Source organism: Oreochromis aureus, linkage group 20 (genome assembly GCF_013358895.1).
Source record: "Oreochromis aureus strain Israel breed Guangdong linkage group 20, ZZ_aureus, whole genome shotgun sequence".
In the NCBI taxonomy this organism is placed as follows: domain Eukaryota; kingdom Metazoa; phylum Chordata; class Actinopteri; order Cichliformes; family Cichlidae; genus Oreochromis; species Oreochromis aureus.
In genome coordinates this window covers 16,331,685-16,359,065 of record NC_052961.1, presented here as the reverse complement: position 1 = coordinate 16,359,065, position 27,381 = coordinate 16,331,685, and the positions used below count along the sequence as shown (strand labels likewise).

General features: G+C 40.7%; 2 protein-coding genes across 2 annotated transcripts; both read right to left on the bottom strand.

Annotated features, from left to right (window-relative positions):
• Positions 1 to 605: 605 nt before the first annotated feature.
• On the bottom strand, positions 606 to 3,986 carry aar2 (AAR2 splicing factor). The gene is made up of 3 exons (XM_031745524.2): positions 2,916 to 3,986; positions 2,604 to 2,833; positions 606 to 1,666 (listed from the first exon to the last, which is right to left on the bottom strand). The coding sequence occupies exons 1-3, from the start codon at positions 3,676 to 3,678 to the stop codon at positions 1,499 to 1,501; spliced, it is 1,161 nt and encodes a 386-aa protein (XP_031601384.1). The 5' UTR covers positions 3,679 to 3,986; the 3' UTR covers positions 606 to 1,498.
• A 4,158-nt stretch (positions 3,987 to 8,144) lies between these two features.
• prpf6 (PRP6 pre-mRNA processing factor 6 homolog (S. cerevisiae)) lies at positions 8,145 to 24,696 on the bottom strand. The gene is made up of 21 exons (XM_031745477.2): positions 24,471 to 24,696; positions 23,799 to 23,961; positions 23,546 to 23,664; positions 23,347 to 23,425; positions 20,701 to 20,877; positions 20,028 to 20,156; positions 19,806 to 19,900; positions 19,550 to 19,706; positions 19,128 to 19,290; positions 18,268 to 18,386; positions 17,941 to 18,159; positions 16,366 to 16,488; positions 16,141 to 16,262; positions 15,838 to 15,976; positions 15,584 to 15,703; positions 12,942 to 13,118; positions 12,660 to 12,793; positions 12,258 to 12,349; positions 11,773 to 11,887; positions 11,495 to 11,621; positions 8,145 to 11,053 (listed from the first exon to the last, which is right to left on the bottom strand). The coding sequence occupies exons 1-21, from the start codon at positions 24,656 to 24,658 to the stop codon at positions 10,901 to 10,903; spliced, it is 2,910 nt and encodes a 969-aa protein (XP_031601337.1). The 5' UTR covers positions 24,659 to 24,696; the 3' UTR covers positions 8,145 to 10,900.
• Between the last annotated feature and the right edge of the window lie 2,685 nt (positions 24,697 to 27,381).

Below are 27,381 nucleotides of genomic sequence, written 5' to 3'. Positions count from 1 at the left end.
AGCCAGGGCACGTCAAATAAGAGAGGTCCAGCTGAAGAGAAAAGGGTTCAAGAAGTGCAAAGAGCAAGATTAACGGGTGAACAGATCAATGAACCAACAGGAGAGCACAGTCTGTGATGTCCACCATTGTAACTGAAGGGATGGAGCTGAAAGGTATGGGTAAACTATATAGGAGTTGTAACTGCATATACCTCTCTAGATAATCTTATATAGATATTTGAAGATAAGTGTTAAGAGGGATGGTGGAAGAAGAAAAGGTCGATTAACAAAAAAAGCTCTTATCCCAGTCATCCATGTCATCATGATTGCAGCACCTTTTTTTTTTCTTTTTGCTCTCCTTGAAGAGAAAAAAACTTATCAAAGCTGATAAATTGTATGAAATTCTTCTTGCAAGTCCTTCCCACCAAAAACAGCAGCTTTTATCAATTGTGGAACTGACAATCTGCAAATATGGTGTTATAGAGCAGCTTTCAAGCTGTAAATAAGGCCTATGTGCGCCATCTAGTGGAGGAGAAAGAGAAAAGACATGGTAGCAAGTATTGAAAAGTTCATTAATGATAAACAACAGTGACAGAAACCACCAGACACAGGCGGATATTTTGTTTCAGAAGTGCTGTTTTTATTAAATTGATTACAGTAAAAAAATAACATAAAAACAAAATTTAACGAAGCAGTACTTTAACAAGAAAATCATTACTTTATGAGTTACAAAACCTATACTTTCCAACCCTTTTAGAAAACCTTGTACATCTTGTGTGTATGCTTTTTTCACAGGTGTAGTGCAGTTCAGAGGTGATCATTTCAATGCACTCTGCAAAAGAACTAATAGAGCTACACAAACTAACATTATGAGGATTCCTTGTAATTAGGAGAAAGACAATGATGGTAGCAAACAGCTGGAAGTAGTCGCAGTGACCAACAACACGCTCAGCCTCTGAGTGACTAAATAGGTTCTGTCTGCAATCACTCTCACAGACTGGAGAAAGTGTGTTGTCTAATTCATAAACACAAACAGATTCAACACAACACAATCCTTCTGAGTCAGAACCAGACTTCACTACATCTCTCTGCAACTGTTTCCCAGCTGCTAATTTAAATGTGAGGCTGCCAAAAGCTTATGTGACTCTGCAGCTGGAATCATCATCCTGCAGCAGCTGCGTTACCATTCGTGCAGAAATGTCTGAATTTATGCTTCAAATCTATGAGGCCATAGTTGCACTCCTAATATAAGTACATAATGTGAATTTGTGTGTATTGACATTTTATCACCATCACCAAAGCCACTTTAAAAATAGCGACTGTCTGCAAGTGATCACAGACTTGGTCGCCATCTTCAAAGCAACTATTTTAAAGCCAATGAGATCAGTCAGTTGCAAAAATGTTTGGCCGTGCTGTCGTCTCCACCTACTGTTTTCCCCAGTGTGACTCTAGCATAAGATACTTTGTGGCTCTCCTTCTGTGTTCCTTTTTCTCAGTGAGCACAGTCCATTGAGTAGTTTCAGTCGACTGTAACACCTTCAGGCAGCTCCACCACAACAGGTTCACAGTCGTCCAAGTCTGAATCGAAATCCCATCTGAACTTCTTGGTCAGGTGGGCTTTGAATTTCTCTGCTCTCTTACGCAGGGTGGCATCTACACCAGGCCCAATGGCAAACTGGAAAAAATCCTGTGACAAAAAATTAATTCAACAATTTTATAAACTGGTAACTGTAAATGTGATTCAATTCAAGTGATGCTTTGATACTGTGGCCCATTTTCTGTTTGCAAGCATTTCTGTGTGTCGTGGAGATCATTCAGGATTATGAACGTATGTTATACGGATTGATTTATAACCTGTCCTCAGATATCAGCCAAATAAAAATAGTGTTGTGAAAGGTATTCAAGACATTGGCAATTAAAACATCCCTTTCTCATTGCATGGGAATTATTATCTTTATAATTTTATAAAGATATCTTATCTTTATAATTTTTTTAACCTGGGCTTGCTGTGCACTTTAATCCCCACTGGGGTTTAAATAGCACAAATGCAGGGTTCAACATAACCAACAGGCCAATGGCCCAAGGCCAGCAGAAAACTCTGCTGGGCAAGTTGATAGCCCAGCTGCTGACCCATTTGGACCAGTGACGGCGTTTCCAATGACCGATTTACCCATGAAGAGAGCTGACTGAAATGATCGACTGAATGCAAAGAAAAACAATGTTTTTAAGCTGCTTTGACTTCCATTTGTTTATTTATTCTAATTCTGTCCACAGATCACAATGTAGTCAGAATACAAAGCTTGAATCTACTAATAAATGATGATATGTTCCTATAGCATAATCTTGAAATTAAACTGTCATTTTTGTGGGCCAATAAAGTCACACAAGGAGCAAGTAAAAGCCTGATCTTCTGGCTTGGTGGTTGAAAAGTGTGATACTGGTTAATGGAACCTAAATTACTTAAGATTAGTTTGCACAACACATTTTTTCAACTTTTTAATATCACAACATCTTGGTGGACATCTAAAATAAATTTTGCACCAGTGAGATGAATATATATATTATTTAGTTGTATATAAAGAAGCCTCAAGTGACAAACACTATAGTCTGATTTGTGCATGTACCTGCAGCGTGGAGGTAAGGAAGTTGTTCTGAGATACAATGTCAACAAAAAAATCAGGAGGTATTTCTCCAAGCTGGTGGTAGAGCACGGCGATGAGCCCCAGGTAGAGGTCCTTGCGCTTCAGAATGGACTCCTCTGAGCGGCACAGCAGAGCGAGGAGGCACTTCCAGTGCTCGAAGCCCTCGTACACATTTCCAAAGAGAAAACACACAAAGGCAAACTGCAGCTCACCTGAGAGAGGGGATAAATGTCAGTACTTTTTCTTGCATAATGAATCCAAGAGTAACCCATTTTTAACAAATGTGATACATACCTAGCACGTTAAGAGCCTCCTGCATGTGGTTCTTCTCCAGCACCGTCTCCAGGGCGTAGCTCAGGTCCATGCTGCACTTGGTGATCTCAGCCGGCGTAGCCCCGGGAGGGTAGGTCTTCTTAGGGATGACAGAGAAGCGCAACTCCGTACCCTCCCTCTGTTTCATCTTGGGGAGCCTGTCAAGCCCCTCTTTCATGCTCTGACAGGCCGTGTCATTCCTCGGCTGCTCCGCCCTGTCTTTGGTGTGTGTGAACTGAAGCTCGGGAATCACGTCACTGAATGCACATACCCGACCTGAGAGAGGCTGCAAGTTTTTGGCCATTTCCTCACTGATTCGGTCAGTGAGGGACACCCACTTCCTCATCACCTCATAGGGATAGGGGCCCAGGTAAGGATCCAGCTCTCGCAAGCTGGCACGAACCCGACTCAACTCCTCTTCATTCTTGGAGGCTGAGAAGTCCAGATCTTCTTCCTTGGCGTCCCAGTTGGCCAGTATGATCTCTTTGGGTTTGAGAGAGAGGAAGAGGCCTGTCTTCGGGCCAATTTGTCCTCCATAGCCTGACGAGCAGTAGTGGAGGAAGTGCAGACCAGGGGGGATCATTTTAACACCCCGGAAACGAGGACCCACTTGCCAACTCTTGCAGTCGATTCCGAGCTCTGTACCCTGAGGAACACCCAGCAGCACGAGGGTAGCTCCCTCCTCGAAAAGCCTCAGGGCAACATCTGGATCCATGTCCACACTACCACTGCTGCTGCTGGCCATGTCTTTTAAGGAGTACTTAACGTGAATCTACTAACAAATTAAATAACTAAACTCAGCTCTCACCTGTTAAATGCAGATCACTCAAACGGATTTCCCCAAAAGGTCTAACACAGAGAGCCGCTGCTGCTTTGACGCTAATGCTTTCAATAGATGCGAATCTCCATGACTGAAAAACATGGCAAAAACATTTAAAGCTACACTGTGTTAGTATCTTCGGTGTAATAGCCTTTCTCACAGCCACACTTCATACATCCAGCTGTTGACGTTTCGAGTCGTTCGTATGGTGGAAGTTGTGCCACAAATTTCTTGCTCCGGACGGAAACAGTACCATGAAACACATTTGTGTCCGTCTACTTTTAATTTCCCCTCTATAAATAACTACATTAATTAATATATTTAAAATGTTATAAATTGTTTATGTATAATAGAATAATTATATAGATATATTATATGATTTGTGTATGTGTATAGTATTGTATATTATCTATATTTGCACTTCGTCTTTTGCATGCTGCCTGTAGGTGTCGCCATAGCGCCTCCATCTCACCCTTTCCCCCAGCATCGTCCTCTGTCTCACCAAACCTAGGCATGCTCTCCTTCGCTACATCCACGAATCTCTGTGGTCTTCCTCTTTCCTTCCTCTTCCTTCTTGTATCTGCGCATGTCCATCTCAGCCTTGTCTTTCTAACTTTGTCTCCAAACCACTCAACGTAAGCTGGCCCTCCAGTAGACTCATTTCTAATCTTGTCCATCCTAGTCACCACAAATGAAAATCTTAACATTTTCTCTGCCACCTCCTATATTTGTCGCCTTCATTACCTCTTCTCCTTGCATCCTCACCTTTACTCCCTCTCAGTCACACACATGTATTCTGTCTTGCTTCTTCTGACTTTCATTCCTCTTCAGTGCACACCTCCACCTCTCCAGGCTCTCACCCCCCTGCTCACTACTCTCACTACAGATCACAATGTCGTTTACAAACATCACAGTACACAGAGACTCCTGCCTCACCTCATCTATCAGCCTGTCCATAACAACAAAGTGGCTAAGAGCAAATCACTGATAAATAAATAGTGCATTGGTTGTTTTGGGGTTTTTTTGTTGCTAGACTTTATTTAAAATATAATGATTTCGCCAGCATGTATTAATATCTGCTTTATTCACATTTTGCTTTTTCTTGTGTCCTCTTTATGGAAGCTTGTTTCCATCACTCAGAAAAAAAAAAAAAAGTTAGTCTAAGTTAGAACTTTTTTCTCAAAACGTCAAGTTACTGACTAAATGTTTTAGAATTGAGTGATTTCTCATAAGTAGAAAATTTCAAGACATCACCTGAAAATTTTGACTAACAAAAAAAATTAAATTAAAATAAAAAAATCTTGACTGACAGAAACAAGCTTCCATATGTTTCCATTCTTTACAATAAAGACATTGTGCAATATTTATTGAATGACATTTTGTAACACTAACATTCATTCCCTAATCAAAATAATGAAAAAAGGATGGTTATATAATATCTTGCAACAAAAGTCTATTGTAGCTGATACACCTATAGCACCCCTAATAATAATAATTATCATTATTACAATAACCGCATAGGGTCACTTCAGAATAGTATAAATCAAACAAACAAATTTTATTATGTGGCATATACTCAACTACATAACCGACATAAGAACATTTTTGGGTATGATGACATGTGGCTTGCAAACACAAAACATAAGAGTTTGTACAACAGGAGAAACTTTTAAAATGTTCTAAAAGTATCTGAACGCATCGATCTTTAGCTTATCTTTGCTTACTATAAAGCTATTCCATAAAACAAGTAGCAATGCTGACATGCAGATGCTGGTGTAGCTTTTAATACACAAGACACTGAGAACTTGACAACAGTAAACATTCATGACTTTGCTTTTGAAAAATAGCTGTCTAAATACAGTCAGTGATTGGTCACATGTAATATTCTGTAGCAAGGAACACTGTGTAAATTCACCTTATGTCTTCATGAGAAAGTAGCACAGGCTTATAGGAACCAGGGAGATACATTTCCTACTTTGAAAGCACAGAGACACTTTGAAGTTTTTGCCAGCAAGTGATCAGTGCCTTGATGACTCGGATTAACCTCATCCTTTTTCTCTTCTTTCCTCGTATTTTCTGGACAGCTGAACAAGAGGCATTCTTTCCCTGAAAAACATGGAAAAAGAAAATACCACAAGAGCTGTTTGGCTTGTTTTCTCACTGTGTGGTGCTGGTGGTGGTGGTACTGGGGGCTCAGTAGAGCACATTAAAGTAATCTTACCAAATACTGGGGACTGCAGTTTTGCACAATTAGCTGCTCCATGCTTTCAACTGGCTTCTCCAGGTCAGATTGCTTTTTGCCACTTCTCTGACACCGCATCTGCTGTGTCATACCATAGATGGAAACCAGGATGCGACGTGCCTGCCATGAGATAACAGCCCAAACGTGTAGAAAATTAAAAAGGTGAAATAGCCCATCTAGCATGTCAGTCAAAGGTTGAAAACTTCTTCTGTATTTACCCAAACTTAAATGTACAACATGTGCCACGCAGGTTCTTATTTTTACCCTGTCCATGGTGCTGAAAGTGCATATAATGTAGTGCCACTTACCTTTCCTGAGGGACAAGGGTCTCTCTCTTTAAATTTATTTGCTGAAACAGTCAGATTCTGCAAAAGAAACAGCCCAGTGTTAAGTTATTTAAGACATTTATTTGGCTTGTGATCCAAAAGAGAGAGGGGGAAAAGAACTTTACTTGAAGAGCAAACACTGGAGGGCAGCCTAGCACATGTTATTAACTCAGTTTCCACAAGCTTTATGACAGCTGCAACTGATTCCAGTGAACTAGCATTTAATAGTAGTTTAGTTAGTGGGGATGTCTTAAAACACAATCATTTTTAAAAATCTACCACAGTTAATTAATCCCGCAGTTATGATAAACTTTGTTATCATACCAGATTCTGTAGTTCAACGGAGATGACTTCTCTGTAGGAGCCCAGTATTTCTTTATAGTTACATCTACTTTTCCCACAGGAGTAGGCCAACAAGACAGCCACCAGGACACTACGGAGCAGAGTTCCAGTCAGACACTATGAAAAGAGAGCAGTGTTACAACTCTTCACACGCAACCACGGAAAACAGGCCATGAATCATCGCTCAATTTGGCTCCCACTGAGGCGCACAGTGCGTTAAAAACATCTGTCAGTTTGCAGCTGTTTGCGCCACCTGACATCTCGACCAAAGTCGAAATAGCCACAATAATATACGTCGGTGTGCACGCTTCATCATCAGCAGCTCATTTGCTGCGTAAGTACGCACCAGATGTTCAAACTGCGCTTACCATTTATCATGTTTTTCTGCGGGATCTTCAGACGAGCAAACCCATCTCTAGTCGTGACCGTCTTCGCTCATGGTGAGCTCCAAACTTTCACTTTTTTTTTCTTTGGCTCCCCTTCAGTACTTTTGCACTACCTGTGGCGGAGACGTTAATACGGCGACGGGTAGACTTCCGATGTGGCTTTCCGTGGCTTCCAACATTACCAAACTGACTGCTGCTCCTATTTCCTTCCCCGTCATGGATTGCTGACGCCGGGCTTAGGATTTCACCAAACTCCAGTCCGATCAAGTCAAGGACAACTTCTGCAATCAATCATTTGCCTCCATCCTTTCGGTTTCGTTGGAAAGACACGACGCAGCATTTATCCAAAGCGCCGATTTAAACTTTCTAAAAGCTTGTTGTGATAGCAAAAAAAAAAAAAAAAAGTCAGCCTACAACGTAAAAAACTGGAATTAAATACCAGAGAGAGCAGTCAAACTATGACCCTGCATGGGAACTGCTCGGGAGGATGAATGTCACTCTTGGAGTGAAAGTGTGGGAAATCACATCTCACAAACAAAGTGTGCAGTCAGAGTTTGAGTTGACATTTAACTTACAGCACAAGAAAAAAAAAGTCTTAGAAACCAACTTGTTTGGGAGAAACAGTGAATTTTGCAATAAACTTTATTTATAAACTGCAAAGTATTTTTATTGAAAAGATGCCTGACTACATAACATAATGATATTCCTTTAAACACATTTCAGAAAAGATATAATTCCACAAAAATGTAAAGTTTTTAACAAACACAAAAGATAGTTCATGGCTACATAACATATCATGATATAATCCTTGAGAAAGAGTTTATATACACTGTCATGTGTTTGTAAACAGATATAGCCAAATCTGGAGAAGACATAAAACATATAATTCCACAAAAATGTAAAGTTTTTAACAAACACAGCTACAGATAAAAACACCTTAATGTGTTCAGTTCAAACATTCTGTAAATGTGAAAACGCCCTTTTTAGATAGTTCTTGTATAAAATGCCTGAAATATGCATTTATTTCACAATTGAAACAACCACATAGACTGAACTCTAGACTGATTCTAGACAAATCAAAACAATAAAGCATAATTTTTGATTTAATAGTACATTTTTACCACCTTCAATGCGACATATGAATATAATTAGTTAACAGAATTCTCATGTGTGCCAAATCCAGCTGACAGAGTGCTGCTTTGCTGTGAGATGACTTAACTTCTCTTGAAATGGCTGGTCACAGGCAGCTAAAGAATGATGAACAGATCAAGCAGCATGAAAGCAAAATAAGTGCTTGTCAACACACCAGAGAATATGTTTTCTCATTTAAAGATTTCACAAAAACAAATTCAATTGTGACAGAGTGAATATGGACGTTAAGTACATACTCTCAGCTTGAGTTAAACAAAAATATTGCATAAACTGTTGAAAAATCACAACCATCTTTCACAGTCACTTATTTTCAGCAGCTAGAATGTCACTTAATAAATTAACGTGGAATGAGTTTCCTACTTTGTGGTGTTTAGCCCAACATTTAAGTTTTTCATGACTCTTTCTGCCTTGTGTCATCACAACACTAGTGACTAGTGAAACTGGAAAGCATGCGTGTCTGTGCATCATACTGTCTACAGTCCATTTTTTTTTATTAGATGCTGTATGCTTGAGTTATGAGCCAATGGATGGCTGTGCCAATCTTTTTTTGTCCTGTCATTCCAGTAAAGGTTGATGTCAGTTTTATTTGTTTAAAGAATGGTGTTTCCAAACTGCTCTGGCAAAGTCTAATCTTTCCTTTTACTTTCAGGTATGGTTTGAACCTTGTAGTTAACCCTCTGTATCCTTATAATTAGAGCCCGACTGACTTAGCTGTATGCCAGTCTACTGGTATCTGCATTTGTAACAGCTCATAAATGACAGAGAAGAGAGAAACGCCCTTCAACCATGTTGTGGGTGTTGGTATTGCATAGGTCGTCCACCAGAGGGCACTCTGCAACTTCCCTATTCGCAACTGACCAAACGCAACAACCAGCTGATCCGTGCAGCTTCGGGCAGGGGATAAAAAAAGTACACGTAACAAATGTTTATGTTTTATTTTATGTCTTCTTAAAAAAAAAAAAAGATATCGACAAATATATCGCAATATCATATTTTTTAAAATAACCAAATATCAGTATCGTCCTAAATATCAGTCGGGCTCCATTTACAATGGAAAGGATCCCAGGATCATCCACCGGTGTTGTCATCCATGGAAATGTGGACTTTGTTATGTTGCAAAGTGCCTTGGTTTTGTTTTTTTCCTGTCTAAATGATTTGGTCTCTCTAATGCACTCGCTATCACGCTGAAGGAGCTGTGTTTTTTCTTGTTTTGCAGCTGATATTTGGTCTGTTACACTTGTACTTAAGAGCTCTTTTGATGGCATGTTGTGGTTCACAGCTGCTTTCCAAACATGTCACTTGGAAACATCTCACGACCTTTTACCGCATTAACTTGTGAAGAAAAAAAAATAGAAGCAGCTCACAAAACAAAGTAATAAATAAAACTGTAACACTGTAAAAACATTGGACCAGCTCTAACTCATCAGTGGTATTGGAGACCCCTTGAATTAAAGTTTATAAGTCTGTCCTTTAAGTCCATATTGATTATATAACTGTAGCTTTTGTTACATTTTTAGTAACAAAAAACTGCCATTTTCCTACTTGTACACACAGCTGAATGTTACCGGTAATGTTTTAATTATTCCAACTCCACAAAGCTATTATAGCCTGCCCTGTTTATCTTTTGTTGCCCTTCTTCTGCCTAACAAGCAGAATACCAACACTGACCAATGGGAGTGCAGACAGTAATATCTGATCAACATCGGTAAGGTTAGTCAGGTTGTTAGCTGAACTAGGCGGACAAATAAACCTTTGGAAGAATTCTGTGGTAATGCATATTAAAATTTAGATTATGCTGAATGATCCAACACGGCAGAACTATAAAATAACAGCAGGGATTAACAGTAAAGAAGATGGGAGACACTCTGCATAACTCTAAACCAAAGAGAAGAGAACGGCAGACTTACTATGACATAATCATTTATTTCATAAACCTGAAAGTAACCTTTTATACTCAGTAATGTGCTAAAAAGGTGGATTTAGGAATGAATGAATCACTAGAATGGGTGTTTTTCTCTTTAATTATTCAATGCACATGCGACAGCTGCTTACTAGATGATTCATCGGCTGCATCTTCACAGCAGAGTTGCAAAGGGAAAACAATGTATTATTTGCCAGAAGGCGTGTGGGACCTGAAGCTAAAAAAATTCAATGTTTTAACAAAACAAAACAAAACACACCACCTCTGATCATCAACATCAAGCAGAGCATGACTCTGGAGGTTTAAATAATAACAGAAAAATGCTGTGAAATCCGAGAGGACACCTAAGAGTACTGTTCTAGCACTTTTAGGAGAGGATAAGACAAGGATTTTAACAAAGAAGCCAAATCACAACAATAGCTGAGGCCACACCTTGAAACCCCATACACACAGACAGATCAAAAAGGTATCCACAAAAATCTCACATCGCAGCCAAAGATCTCCTTACTGCATATCAGGATGAAGAGGGTAACCATCAGTCACTTTTTTTTTTTTTTTTTTTTTTTAAAACATCCACAGATTTCGTCATTTTGACGTCAAATCATTACTTTCTCCTGACACATACAACAACAAAAAAATGTAAGGGCGTGCGTAAATACTTTAAATCTGCCAGAGATGGGCAAGTCCTGGTACAGAATAAGCATGTCAATATTTGTTCACTTCTATACTGGTGACTGCCAGAGTCCTCCAGGTGTTTTCAGTCCAAATTTCCCCACTCTCAGAATGTGTTCTTGATCTTGCTGGCTACCTGTGCTAAGATCTCTCCTGTCTTCTTCTGCCAGTTTAGTACATGTTTGGACTCGGCACACCACAGCTCTCCATGACGGGGCTCTGCATTCTCACAGCGTTTTCGCACCTCTTCCTGCTGCTCCTGAAGCATACAGAGCAGAAATGTTATACAATCACAGCACAACACATGGACCGGCCACACAAACAAGTAAGTGACTACCAGCTTTGTGAAGAAAGAAAAAAAAAAGCAAGAATGCATACCATAAATCATGGAGCTGGGAAAACTAATTACATGTTTATCATGTATGATTTAACATGTTTTACAGCACATTTTAACAACTGAACATAAATCTGTACAATAACACTAAGTAATAACAAACAATTGATTCACAACCAACGCCTGGAGTAAAACTGCACTAATGCAATCAGTACCGAGGAAAACTCACACAGGTACATGAAGAACTAGAAAACTCCACACAGAAAGCCCCCAGCCAGGCAGCAGGTTTGAATCAAACTTCAAATGATTTAATCAACTTATTAATGGATGAACAAAATAGCACAAGTCTAGACACCAGACTCTTACCTCTGTGCCATGTTGCAGCTCAAACTTGTAGAAGAAAGCCCAAGCATCCCCCAGATCCGGCTCAATCTTTACGGTCCTGAGGAACCACTCTCTAGCTTTGGTGATCTTACGCTCACTCCAGAACAACCTGACATATGCAGAACATCTCAGAATGTTAAGAGTTTCATACAGAAAGGTCTGCTGAATATAAAACACCAACAAAATACACCTTTTTATATTGTAGGTTATCACAAAAAGTAATAGCTATTACTAAAGGGAGTGAAAAGTTCAAGTCATACTTGGCTACAGCGAGCAAGACGTGTGGATCATGTTCGCACTTCTTCAAAGCATCCACACTCTTCGTCTTCCTCTGGGGCCTGGCCTCCAAAAACACTGCCTCAGCCCACAGGGTACCTTTGAAGGAAGAAAATAAAAGGGGATCGAAATTTGTACATTAAAGTCCAATAGTGCCAGTGCAATGAACGAACGTGAAGTCTGCATAAACGTGAAGGGCACAGAGGAAACCAAACCATCTAAAGCAGGGATCATAAACTTAAGGCCCAGGGGCCAGATTCGGCCCGCCAAGACTCCAATCTGGCACAGCCTACTTCAAATCAAACTAGGTTGTGCGTGGCCAAAGTGTTAAAATTATCCATAGACATCTTAGCATATAACCAATATACTGTTTATAGTCTTGGTCCCTTATAAAAAATAAAACTCATTCAACTAATACAGGTTCAGAAAAACAAAGGCTTTTCCATCTATAGCAGCATTTTATACACACCTGAATTTGGGCATTCCTGCAGGGCTTTGGCCATCAGCGTGTTGGCAATGTTCTTCAGTCCAGCCCTGTACTCCAATCTGACTGACTCCAGCCTGATTAATAAGATCACATGTACTTTTAGATGCCTTTATTTCAGATTTTATGACAACAAATGGTGTTAGTGTTATATATATTCTTGATTCGCCAGTAATGCCAGTTTCAGTTGATGTGCTTTTGCAAAAGCAAATTAAGCCTGCTTCTCGTTTGGAGGCACAAATATAATGTTTTCCAGCTGTAACTTTTTACAAGTTTTCATGGATAGGAGAGAAAAAAAACATGCATATGCTAAAATACACTGCTGTGCAGGTGACCTTTTCCAAACTAAAACTCTTCCTAGTTCCTTGTTGTCGTGTATTTTCTTACCACAGCTCAGCGGTCTGGGGATTCTTGAGCCGTGCCTTCTCGAGGATTGCTCTGGCTCTGGTCAGCTGTCCCACTCTCTCTTCCAAATGTGACAGCAACAACCACAGTGGCACAGAGTGGGGACACTTCTTTAACTGTACCAATGAGAAAAAAAATCCTTAACCCTTACTCTGGTAGTTAATGATACTCATTTTCATCAAAAAATAAAACACTTCCTTCCTTTGCATTTGTGGTCAATCCAATACTAAAACAAACCCATGCCCCAAATAACCCCATCCTCACCCCTTGGTTATAGGCCTCTCTAGCTTTATCCATATTTTCACACTGCTCCTCGATTTGGCCTCGCATCATCCAAAGCTTAGGGAAGTCCTCGTAGTGCTTCAGGGCCTCAGTGCACAACTCCTGGGCAGCTTCTATGTTTCCCAACACCCACTCCAATTTTACTGACTTCATAAACACCTGTAGAGATTACAAATATAAATGAGACCTCCATCCATCCATCCATCCATCCATCCATCCATCCTCATCCGCTTTATCCAAGTCGGGTCGCGGGGCAGCAGCCTAAGCAGAGAAGCCCAGACCTCCCTCTCCCCAGCCACCTCCTCCAGCTCATCGGGAACACCAATGCGTTCCCAGGCCAGCCGAGAGATATAATCTCTCCAGCGCGTCCTGGGTCTGCCCTGGGGGCTCCCGGTGGGACATGCCCGAACACCTCACCCAGGAGGCGCCCAGGGGCATCCTTGTCAGATGCCCGAACCACCTCAACTGGCTCCTTTCGATGTGGAGGAGCAGCTCTACTCTGAGCCCCTCCGGATGGCCGAACTTCTCACCCTATCTCTAAGGGAGAGGCCAGCCACCCTTCGGAGGAAGCTCATTTCTGCCGCTTGTATCCGCGATCTCGTTCTTTCGGTCACTACCCACAGCTCGTGGCCATAGGTGAAGGTCGGGACGAGATCGACCGGTAAATTGAGAGCTTCGCTTTTACACTCAGCTCCCTCTTCACCACGACGGACCGGTGCAGCGTCCGCATCACTGCAGCCGCAGCACCAATCCGCCTGTCGATCTCCGCCCCTTCTCCCATCACTCGCGAACAAGACCCCGAGATACTTAAACTCCTCCACTTGGGGCAGGAACTCATCCCCGACCCGGAGTGGGCACTCCACCCTTTTCCGGCTGAGAACCATGGCCTCAGATTTGGAGGTGCTGATCCTCATTCCCGCTGCTTCACACTCGGCTGCGAACTCCAGTAGTGAGCTGGAGGCCTTCACCGATGAAGCCAACAGAACCACATCATCCATAAAAAGCAGAGATGAGATTCTGAGGCCACCAAGTGAAAGCCCTCCGCCACTTGGCTGCTTTAGAAATCCTGTCCATAAAAATTATGAACAGAACCGGTGATAAAGGGCAGCCCTGGCGGAGCCCATCACCCACCGGAAACGAGTCCGACTTATTGCCGGCAATGCGAACCAAACTCTTACAACGGTTGTATAGGGATCGAATGGCTCGTAGCAATGGGCCAGACACCCCATACTCCCGCAACACCTCCCACAGGACACCCGAGGGACACGGTCGAATGCCTTCTCCAAGTCCACAAAACACATGTAGACTGGTTGGGCAAACTCCCATGCACCCTCAAGTATCCTTGAGAGGATAAAGAGCTGGTCCAGTGTTCCGCGACCAGGACTAAAAACCGCATTGTTCCTCCTGTATCCGAGGTTCGACTAACGGACGAACTCTCCTTTCCAGCACCCTGGCATAGACTTTCCCAGGAGGCTGAGGAGTGTGATCCCCTGTAGTTGGAACACACCCTCCGGTCTCCCTTCTAAAGATGGGGACCACCACCCCGGTCTGCCAATCCAGGGTACTGCCCCTGATCTCCACGCAACATTGTAGAGGCGTGTCAACCAGGACAGCCCTACAACGTCCAGAGCCTTCAGGAACTCGGGCGGACCTCATCAACACCAGGGGCTCTGCCACCGAGGAGTTGTTTAACTGCCTCAGTGACCTCGACCCCAGAAATTGGCGGGTCATTCCCTCATCCCCAGACTCTGCTTCCTCCTCGGAAGACGTGTCAGTGGGATTAAGGAGGTCCTCGAAGTATTCCTATGAAATGAGACCTATGAAGTTTTAAATTTGCAAATGCATTGTAATACACCTGAAACAGAATAATGTAAAACAAGGAAAATGCTCATACTGCACCCCAGTACTTGCAAGTCTATACATCAGTTTTATCAAATGCCAACTTGCTTGGTTTTTGCCTAAATGCTTAAGTGGTTAACACTAAAACTTTGTGTTATCTGATAGGACAATCAGTACAGCAAACATTAAGGCAGATTCTCTTACTCACATCTGTCAGCATACAACAAAGATAAAGGGGAGTGTTGCCAGGTCACTTGACAGACAGAGTGGTGGTTTAAAAGCTTGGCTAACAACATCTGTCAGCCTATGTGGTACTGAACGTCATAATCTGTGGAAAACCTGCAAGCCTGAACCTGACAGTGTTCCCAGAAACAACCTCGAGGAAATTGCACCATTATGTAGAGAGCAGTGGTTTCAAAACAGAAAAATAAACTAACACTTAAATCACTCATCCAAAACGTGTCAGAGTTCAAATATTAATAACACTACTTGAAAAACACAATGTAGTACAGTTCAAAAAAGGCCAGACAAAGTGAAAGGACAGGATTGATTCAATGCAAAAGCAGTCAGACTCTGTGCAAGTGACGGGAGATAACCTGAAGAACTTGATTTCATCAATCTTCTTATGAAAATATTCAGTTTCCTTTAATAGCTTTTTAAGCAATTGTATAATTCAACCAAGTATTAAAAGCTCAAACAGAAGACCAAGTTTTAACTTTTATCCTTTTCTACGGAGTAACCTTCACAATAGTTCCCTACTCTCAAATTCACACAGATACACTTACCCTGGCTGTTGGTGCACTGCTGCGGGCCTTGGCTAGCAGTCGACGGGCTCTTTCATACTCATTATTCTCTGACTCCAGTTTGACAGCAGCAAGCCAGATCTCTTCACTGTTTGGGTTAGCCTAGGAAAACAGACAGAGGAGGACAGAGGGTGAGGAGAAGCAGAAGACACAGGATAACAGAGTCAGACATAGGTATACATAGATTACTCTAATATTTGACATGCTGTATCGACAAGTGAATGCTTTTTAATTACCTGGAAGGCCAGAGCAAGGATACTTCTGGCTGCTGGCACATCCTCAGCAAGCCACTTGGACTTGGCACCCATTAGCCACAATACCTCTGCTTTGGGGCAGTGAGCCACAGCCCTCTGAAGTAAAGCCTCCAAGGACTCTCTGAGAAATGAAATGTGCCATGGAAGAGTAATGGATGCGGCGGCGACGAAGCAGCAGGTCATAAAGCACAGGAGCAAAAAAGAATAAATAAGTATAGTGATGCAAAACAGCAACTGTCACCTTCTGACTGCTAATGTTTTCATTTGGAAATTAAAGCTTGTCACCTGGTGCCATGGTTCTTCTCAAAGTAGGCAGCTCTAAGCCAGACACTTTTTTTACTTGGGAATACTTGGAGAGCATGGGCATAGATGGCTCTGGCACACTCCAGTGCCCCATGGGCCACACACTGAGGCACAAACACACAACCACCTCATTGTTAATTTTAACTACAACAACAAGTATGTAAAAAACTTATTTTAAAAAACCCAAACTAATCTCTCTATACTTACACTCTCGGCATCCTCCATCCAGGTGTGTTTGCGGTCCTCCTCCTCAATTCCAATCCCTATGACAGCCCTTATCACGGCCTGGCAGGTAGCCACACTACCTGCTTTGTCACACTCCTCTGCGTCCTGCAGGGTATGAACAAGCATTTAGAAGGATAGACACTTTGGGAGAAGAAGAAGAAGGGTGCAAAAATTACTGGATGAACTGCTGGTATCAATTCTAAGCAAGTCATTCCAATGAAATGATAAAGTGATTAACACGAAAATAATTCTAATATTAATTAGAAAGAAATTTTAAAACTGACATCAGAACACCTGCAGATTTATAGATGATCAGTTTTGTGATCTCTGCACAGATAAATGAGGCATCAGAGAATTAAAGCTGACGGACATTTATAAGCAAATATTTGCAGTGACAAGAAAAAAATGCCACTAGCAAAAAACAAAACAACTATGCAAAAGAGGAATTTCAGTTAAAGCCAATGATTGCAAAGCAGCTGTGAACTGCACTAAGCAAAACATTAGACACAGTGCTGTGTTGTTTTGCATCCAGATGAAACATTACTGGCATCTCTTTGAAGATCTTGTGTGAATTGTTTGCTGTTCTCACAAGCCATTCATTTAACATGTTCCACACTTGGCAAGTGGATTGCTGGGGACCCAAGGAAGTGCAGGGTTGACTTCAAAGTCGTTTGGATAAGTGTTCTGCATATTTTGGCTAAAAGCTGTTTTCTCTTCACAACAGTGAGACAGGTAATGTGTAAACAGGCAATTCTCTGGAGTCTTTAGGGGACTCTAGTAGTGTAAATGTAAAATAAATCAGTAGTTTGTCTTTGTAAGGTTTTAATTTGCTTTTGCAGACTTGCAAACTTAACTCCACAGCAAAGTCTCTAAAAGAGTACGTCCAACAACAACCAATGAACAATTCGCAAAAGAAAGTTCGTATGAAATCTCCAGAAAGAGATCCTCGCTTCAAGCTTAAGTGCAGCAGGCAGTTCAGCGTGAATCTTTGGGCCTTTTCAGAAACAAGATACATCACACTGTTGGCTTCCTCACTTAGATAAAGTGATTCCCTCATTCAGGCATGACTCACTTTTGTGTTAGTGTTTTTTGTGTGTTGTAGTGATCTTACTGTTGCCATCTTGGTTAAAAAATGGGATGTGACAAAGACGAATGGGCTTGCCTGTGAAACGGCTTGCTTATTGGCTGTTGCCTGGTCAGTCACAAGTTGTTAGCCAATGAGCATATCCTGCTTTTCTTTTTGCTTTTTTTTTTTCATGAGCAAGACTTAGGAAACATACTCAATTTTTTTCCTTCAGTAAGTCCTGAAATGAGTGACTGATCCCATTAAATCACGTTGAAAATTTAAATTCTAAAGCCATTTGTTTCCATTTTTAAAATGTGACTTTTTGAGTCCTCAGCTATCACCGTCTGTTGGCCTTCAAATCGAATGCAGGTTTAAAGCACATCACAGTTCAAAGTGGAAGCCACTCATTTATGAATAAAAATAACAAGCAATTTGGTCTCTCTTTATCTTCTCAATCATTTCAGAGAAAACAGAAAGCCCCAGAAACAAACCTGTATCCACTGTTCTCTGTTGATCTCCACACCATTGGCACGCAGAGAAGTGATGGCTCGGTCAATGATCTTGTCGACCATCTGAGTGTTCCCATTGGCCTCCTCCAGCTTCGCAGCAGTGATCCAGATGTGGCGATCGGTGGGGATATTCTCTCGAGCTTTGTTCAGGACACGACGAGCGTTCTCATATGTCTCTAACCGGGCCAGTGCCAGCCAGAGCTGGAGAGGACAGAGAGTTAGTTATAAAGTTCATTGCATATGTTCATATATTGTGCTGCACTCTGAGACATTCAGTCCAATTTCCAAATGTTCATGTTGGTGAAGTACCTCCACACTTGTAGGGCAACACTCCACAGCTCTGCTAAGCATGATCCTGGCATCCTCTGGTTCCTCCAGTTCAACAGCTGTCTTCCACAGTCGAACTGACTTGGATACATTTTCCAGCGCTATGACAGGGAACAGTTAAATAAGTACTAAGTCATTTTGCTGATGCTTCTTATTTTGAATAACTTCAATGCAAGAACTCATAAAAACAAGAAAATAAAAACTATTTAACAAAGATCCTATAGAGCTCAGAGAACACACAAGCACAGACAACAAAAATTAACACTAAATAACATATTATCTGTAATAGCAACAGTGTCAGCTGGGATGGGAGTGTGCTTTGTATGTAACTGAGAAAAGTAGAGCAGAGGCAACTGAACATGTAGAGGCGGAGTAAGCTCTTCCTCAGAGGAAACGCTGATCCATCTCTGTCAGTGGGGTATGCTGCTGGGAAGTGTTAATAAGCGTTTGTGTGTGTGCATGCATGCGTAAGTTAGAGCATTGACACCATGGTTAAATAAGGTGTCTCGCCTTGACAAGAAGCCAGAAACACAGCTGCCAAATGTAACTGTGATAAAATCTTTTGTTGCAACCTTATGAGTAAAGAAAGTGAGCAGATCTGTGTGGGTGATTTTATAAGAAGATAAACAGATTGAGACTGGTCTTGAGTTTTGGCCCTGCAGAAATTAAGTTTCTTTCTTTTGGCAGAAATGGTTCATTCTGATATGCATTGCTGGGAAGGCGCATGAACCTCGGCTCATATCATAACAGGAAGATGAATTTCTGGTAATCTGTGAATAAATAAACACAAGCACACAAAAAGCTTTTTGTTAAATATTGGAGGGGATAAACGACAACCTTACCCTTTCTGAGGACTCGTTTCTTAGCCCTGACGTCTGTCTCCAGCTCTGCAGCTCTGATATAGATGCGCACAGACTGTGGAAGGTGACGGACAGCCTGGGCTACCACGGCTTTAGCTGTGTCACCAGGCTGGAGCCTGGCAGCCTCCAGCCACACATCCTCACTCTAATCCAAAGGGAAAATACTTATTTAAACAGGAAAGCACAAACCATTGTCCCCATTTGCAACTTATTCAAGAAGTAATGTTACGTCTTAAATTTAAGCAGCTGTTACATTATAATACTAGCGATATATTAATGCCATATTCTAAGAAATGCAAATTTAGAGATTATAGGGTTAATTTGAGCAAAATATCCAGAAAACATCAGCATCCTTATGTTCTTTGTCATTTAATAGTTTTATTTTACTGTTTAACCTCCTTTACCTTCGGACACATCTCTGTGCCTTTCATGATCAGGTTTCTGGCCACCTGCAACTTCCCAGTCACCTCCTCCAGCCTGGCAGAAGCAATCCAGGCAGGTGGGTGATGGGGATTTGTTTCCCTCACTGATTTCAGCAGCAGACGAGCCTTCTTGATGTCACTGAACAAGCAGAGCCACAAATAAGCGATTTAACACATATACACACAGCAACTTCTTTTACACAAATATAGCAATCTGATGCCGTCAGTGTCTCTCTACCTGATGTCTCCTCCATAAGTGGGGATCATAGAGTTAAGATCTGTCAAGTAACCCTTGGGATCCACTACTGTTTGTCCACTCACTGAGTCAGACACCTGAATACAGAAAACATGCAGACACAGGATAGAGAATAGTTAAGTTGTTTCTATCAGCATAATGGCAGCAGCATGAATCCTAGAAGAAAGTAAAAGTGAAAGTTGCGCAAGGTAATGCATCATTTACCTGACTGAGCCTCATATCCATGAGTGTGTTTCTGGCCTGACCAATTTTCCTCATATCCAGTTCTCCGGTCCCTGGTGTCATCAGACCAGGTGTCATGCTTCCTGGATAAGGTGTGTTCAGACCTCCCAGCTAGTAGAGATAGGAAACAATGTCAACAGAGAGCAGCAACACAGTCTGTGAGAAGTCTGTCATGGCACGTTTAAACAGCTCTTGAAACAAAAGCCCGAATCATGTAACACTTTTCTAACCAATGCAAAATGACACAAATTACTTCAATCTTTTAATTTAAAGTCAAGCAATGGCTTTTTCTCTGTTGAGAGGCTATACCTCTTAAACAACTGTCAACTTTTTAAATCAGCTGGCCGTGTCTCCATTTTCAATTCATGGACGTCTACCTGCATGCACAGGTCAATCAAGTGTCCCTTTCAAATGTATTTTAAATGCCAACAAAGTTCATGTGACCAATTACTGTAGCAACATGTGTCCAGTCTGTAAAACAGACAAAAACTGAGCAAACTGCTGTAACTGGAGAGTAACTTTTGTTTTTTTCCAAGGAGATATCCTGACTCCTGCTGGGCCATAGTGAAACTACACCCTGAAGTTTAGTGAAGTGCACTTGGAAGTAAATATGAGTTACAAAAATTATTTCCATTTGTATACACATTATACTGACCCCTTGCAATGGGTCAACAGAGGTGTGGTTCTCTCCACTCTGCAAATGTTTGGAGAAGAAGCTGTCGGGGACAGGGGTGAGCTTCTCATAGCGGGGATTCCTCTGGCGCTTGTTTCTGGCATCTCCCACTTCAGGAATGCTCAGCCATTCCTCCTCTGACACCTCTGCAAGCTTCCTCTGTAGAGAAATGGTAAAAAAAAAGATGTTGGAGAAAAGAATGGGATGTGAGCATTGCTTTTATTTACGATTGTTTGATAATACCTGAGTAACTAACCTAAATGTGATTTACTGCACAGAATCTGCAAATATCTGTACTGATTAAAATAGCACCTCTAGTTTAATCAGTATTTTATTTCCTCAGTAAAACAAAAAGAAAAGGTAACACTGTTTCAGAGACAAACTTGCAAGGCACTTTTCACTACTAGGCTATATATCGATTTTTAAAAAAATATCGATACATAAAAGTCTTAGATATAAGATGTGACAATATCCTTTATATCGATATAGTCTATGTTACGTTATAATTATAGTTACGTAGAGAACACCAAGTTTGCCTCTAAAAGGGTGAACTTTTGTCTTTACGCAACGTTAATCGCACATCGCCTCCTTCACTGAAGGTACAACTGCCCCTCCTCCCCGTTTTTCACCTGCAGAAAATGGCAAGATGGACACAGCAAATCTCCGTTTGAGTTGAAGGCCATCAGCTACGCATGGAGGAACATGGAAACGAGCGCCAACGTGTTAACGAGCTAACCATCGCTAACGCCATGGAGGAAGCTGGAAAAATCCTTTCTTTTTCTCAAAAGTTGACAGCTGAGTTTTTGTATGAATTCTGAGGTTGTGCTTGATGACCGGAACTGATTTTATGTGATACATCGAGCAGCAATCTGTCAATAAATGTTTTACGGTCACTTTGGTAAGCTAAAAGCAGTTACGGCTACCGAGGAGCCTAAAATGATGAACAGTGTTGCCAACTCCTCAGTAAGGAAAATCGCTATTGGTTGTCCTGAAAAAGTCGCCATTTTTCGCTAAATCCGACCATCACCTAATTTGCATAATTGGTCCAGCTAATATAATGAAAAGCTGGCCATGTTGTTGGAGAGAGAAATAACATCGTGGAAGAGACACACATCCAGTGAGCCACATCCTAAATGCATTTAGAGTTTATTTAGAACTACAAATTAAGTTTCTTTTAGCAATTATTGTTTTTTTTAATGTCACAATTCCAACCCTGCTCCTTTATGTTGTGCTTGGCCGCCAAAAGTGATCCGAAACTAGGCACTCTGGTGATTTTTAAGAGAAAGACTGTGTTTATAAGAAGTTTCCAGCAAACCTCATGATTAAGGCAAAAACAGCATGGATGGATGAGGAAAGAGAAAAAGAAGAGGTGACTGTGTTACAGCACCCGCATCACCATCGTTGTTGATCTAAAAGCTATGCGTGCCCATCTCACAGCCGATGTGAAAAGCGACTTTTGAAGCAAATGAACTGTTGCTGTCATTCCGGAGGCCTCTGAAAACTCCAACCGCTGGAAATATAGTGTGAAAAGTCGCTAAGTTGCGGCGGCGTGGGGCGATACGATGACCCGATGGAACCACAGTATCACCTAAGAGTGGAAGGCAGCGACCATAAATGGCACCTGTTCAGAGACGAATGGATTGTAGATGCTTCAAACTCCATGGCTGCTGGCACTGTTGTTCGAGTTGGGAACAAAGCAGCATCAGTTTACTTTTGACTGCACAATTGTGTGCTCTTTGTTAGTGCAAGAAAGTGAACATGGTTTTTGATATTTATAGAGCACCATTATTTAATAAATGTTCATAATTTAGACACAGTAGTTTTTTGATGGACATCTATGATGGGTGTTGATAAAAGTGCCTGTGTGACATCTGGGACACAAATTTGAGTACCAAACTCAGTTTTGTTCTTACTTTATGGCTTTAAAAAATATCGAGATATATATCTTATATCGCCATCCAGCTAAAAATATGAGATATGAATTTTAATCGCACATATCTGAGCTCTACTTGCAAGGCACTTTTCACTACTAGGCTATGACTAAGCTTATCTCACAGAAAGATCTTAGCCCGGGAATTCATTGCTTAAAAATCATGAATTTAGAGACTATAACCGATCCTGCATGTGGCTATCTCATTGTACAATTCTTCCATTTAAAGCACAGTGTATGCTGTAATACCTGCACACGCTTACTATTTGCACATCCTCTACAGAGAAAACAAAAAAGCACAGACAAGAGGGGCACCACAATGTCAACCGTATACATTTCTTTTGTGTAATATACTGGGATATTTATAATTAAAGCTATTTTTGTATATTAAAGCTATTTTATTATATTGCATAACTTTGCAGTATATTGACATATTTAATTTATTTTAGTTAGCTGCTGTTCTTACAGTCTTGGAGAAACTGATCACATAATTTCCTCAGGGATTAAAAAAAGCCTTCTGATTCTGATTTAACCAAAGAATTGCATTGAATAATATTAATCCTTTTCTTCTGTAAATATGATAATAAAGCTAATAAAACCAAAATGCATTTAACATGCTTTTAGTGCACAAAGAAGACAACATTAGTTTTCTCCATAAATGATGCAGAAGAGAGGTTTGGAATATTAGCGTCAATTACCTTTAAATCTGAGAACTGCTGCTGAATTTTTGGTCGCTCCATACGGTATTTCTCAATTTCCTCCTTTTCTCTCAGCTCCCTAAAATACAACAACAACCATGAACAAAAGACTCCTGCAATATCAAATCCATATTATATTTGAAAACAAATACACTGTGCATTGATAAAAATTAAACACAAGACTCTTCTTTTTTGTAACCTTCTTTCTTTGCGTCTTTCATCCATCCTCTTGTCCAGCGCTGCATATATAGCATCGGCTTCCTCATCATCTTTCTCATAGGGCCCACTTGAGAACAAGCTACCTGCATAACCATTAAACTACAAGAGAAACAACAAAGTATGACAAGATTATCAAATTAACTGCTCATAATAAAAGAAATCGGCTTTAAAATTGTGACTTGATCATTTAAACTCTCAGAAAAAAACACCTTTATCTACAACAAATCAGATACCTCATCATAGTTGGTGTCATTCAGATCTTCATCATCATCATCCTGGTTCTTTTTCATTTGGTCCCCGACCGTCCTCTTTCCAGGGGGTGCATGCCGGTCATCCACTGGATCATTAGCATCACGAGCAGGACCGATATCAGATCGGGTGGTGAAACCAGTGGCACTGGAGGGAAAAGCATTAATTTAAATGTGACATAAATAAACACAGCCTGGCCAAAATTATACCGCGAGATCTTTACTCTTCTCTATAACACAGTGACATACGTTTCCATGCTTATAACACTACTTTGATCACTATGACTTTTTAACTTAAATTTTGCTCGCTTGTCTAAAACAGATTACATATTAGATGACTATGGATTTAGAAAGAGCATATATTGACATTTAACTCTATTTGAATTAAATTTCAATTTAATAGTTCACGTTTAGTAAAGCAATTACATCATAAAACCACTAAACTATTGAAAAACTTCATAGTCTGGCGTACTTGCCATGGTAAGTGAAACGATATGCACTTTATTCACGTATAAATTATATATATATATTAACCAATTACTGTATGTATTGTAAACTACCTTGTACTTAAATTTTACTAATTATTAACGTGGGTTAGTACGACTGAAAAAAAACGGGTCAATCTGGCTAGCAACATGTAGCTTTAAGTTAGCTCACCCTCTGCCGAGACCGGGAACGTAACCCAGCGGAGCAGGCATCCCTAGAAACGGCTTTTTCTTTTTCCCCATGAGCGGAGAGGCGAGGGGCATTATCGGGGGCCCACCACTAGCCCCCGCCGCCCCGGTGCCTCCCGCAGAAGTTTTGGAGACAATTTTAGGCGCTTGTTTTGCACCAGTGCTAGCCATCGTTGCTCACACGACGAGACGATGCAGAGCCGGATAAACAACAGTCGAACTTCCGCTCCGAGGAAAAAAAAAGGCCTAAGGTCTAGAAATGCCTGGCAGCGCCCCCACAGGACTGGCGGGTTATTAATTATTATTATTACTATTTTTATTTTACAATGTATTCAATACTATTTTAGTTTAGTTATAGCAAAACTGTTATACATTAACTATTCGGTTAATATTTATTGGTTTGGATTTGGTTTGAATGCAACTTGCTGTGAGACTATGAGGATGAATTTATTTCTTTACTTATGTTTTCAGCAGATTGAAATTTGCACAGAAGTCACAAGAGGGCACCACATCCTGAAAAATAATGCCGCTATGGAAACTCATTGAACTCAAGGGCCCGACTGTTGATACACAGCAAGAAGGTCGTGGGTTCAAATTCAGTCTGGAGCTTTTCTCTGAGGAGTTTGCATGCTCTCCCTGCGTCTCTGTGCCTTCCTCCAACAGTGCAAAGACAAGCCTGTTTGAATAAGTGGATGGATGGATGGTGTTGCATAAACTATCATCTGACATGTGAAAACCCCAAAAAGCTACATATTTTTTTATTCTGAGATATTTGTACTTCATTCTACTTAACCCTAATGGTACAAACATCCTGGCAGTTCCTTATAATCAAATACCGAAATAAACTTCTCACATTATTTCATTCATTTATTTTATGGTTTTGTTTTCCCATGACAATGTGTCATAAATGGACCACCTGAACCTGACCACCTGATGGGACACATGGCACAGAAACACCCTAACTGAAACACACAGTGGCAAAATAGCAGTAATGGCATTTTCAAAATGGAACACTTACATGCATACACTAACTTAGACATGTGTTAGCATATTAAAGTCCCAACCTATTTACCATTATGAGTGAAAAAATATCCATTATCCTCTATATAATGTGGATATTCAAACTTGAGACAGGAAACTGTAATAGTGGTAATTACATATTAACATGACATTTCTGGGTTTCCTCCCATAAGATGAAATTAGTCTATAGGCTACAACACTGCGCTTCAATCACATTTAACTTCACTGATGCACAGTCTGAGCCTCGGCTTAGGCTTTTACATTTTTCTTCATTTACATCGCCTGAAGGGCAGACATTATATTACTCCCGGGAGAAGATGTTATGATGAAAATGGACTGTCAGGCACATTAGCCGATATATAGCTCACGCAGGACTAATTTAAACATGGAGCGTAACTCAAGCCTTTATTTCACCCAGCTATTGTATGGCCTATTTTACTTTTCCCTGATTATTTCAATGATCGTTTGATTTCAACCGGAGGATTTTTATAGTCACACATAGAAATCAGAATTATGTCAAGCCTGAATTGACAGCCTGATCCAAGAAAACACCACATGTAGTAGTCTCAAGATTAATACTTCAGTCTCATTAATGATAAATTGTCTTTGATTCATTATTCTCTGCTGCATGAGTAATGGTCACTATACTTAAATGAATAGAAAAGGTGTCTCCAATAATCTGACTTATATATTGGTAACAAAAGTGTGTTTCCATAAGCATAAAGCACCCAGCAGGAATCCACAAACCTCCACCTCACATGCAGACACAAACACATTCAAATCTGCAATTGTGATGGCAGTGGAAGCAGAAGATAGCGGATATCTGCTCCGGGGCTGGGAAGACTGACTGAGCAACGGCGGTCTCGCCAGAGATCATGCTATCATCATTTCCTTTGATGTGCAGCCATAAAACATTTGGCAATGCTTCCTGTAAATGCAGCTGTGAGTTGGAAGCTGTGTCTTGCATTAATAAAGTTTTAAAAAAAATGACAAAAAAAACATTTTTTTCCTACTTTACCTGCATCATAGACAACTTGGCATCATGACACAGAAGTCTAAAAGGGACTCATTTGACCTCTACAACTCATCTGCATGAAAAAGACAACTTCCTATATATATTTGTAAGAGAACAGATCATAATGGAGACCAAGATTTTGACTGGCAAGCCTTTTTCCCCTAGTCATTATTATAGAAAGCCATTGTTTAGAACCAAGCAGTGCTGAAAGACAATAATTTAATGGCTCAGCCGATTTTTTTGTTTTAACAAAGACTAATCACTTCAATTAGCAAGAAAATGCATTTTGAGTTATAGAGATTCACAAAATAATATCTCTAATTTCATAATAAATACTTTAATTTGTGATCTGGTGATACACTGATGCTTGAGTGTAATTGGAAGAATAAAGTGTGCTCTAAACAAGTGAAATTACAAAGAGAGTAATTGTGAATATTTTAATGGGTGTATTTCCATTCAAGCATACAGTAATGTGTGCATTCTTGCATGTTTATTCATTTACGTGTGGGCCATTTTGCATGGATGCATAACTCAGTTTAATCTATTTTTTCAGTGCACAGAACTCAGGATGGAGAAACCAGTGGACTTTCTGCCTCAACCTGTGCTACACCAGATGTCTACAGTGTCATGTGAATGCAAAAGAATGGGTCCACAGCAGTTAATAGGAAGATACCAAGAATTAAAAAGATGCAACATCTCAGCCAAAAGCAGCATGTTTACGGTCCACTAATTGAAAGAAGGCTGCTGTTTGGAGGAAGGAAGCACAGGAGGGCATATGTCAAGATGACAGGTTTATTGATATGCTTAATGCATCACCTACAAGCACACACCTACACTCACAAAGACACACATCATTCAT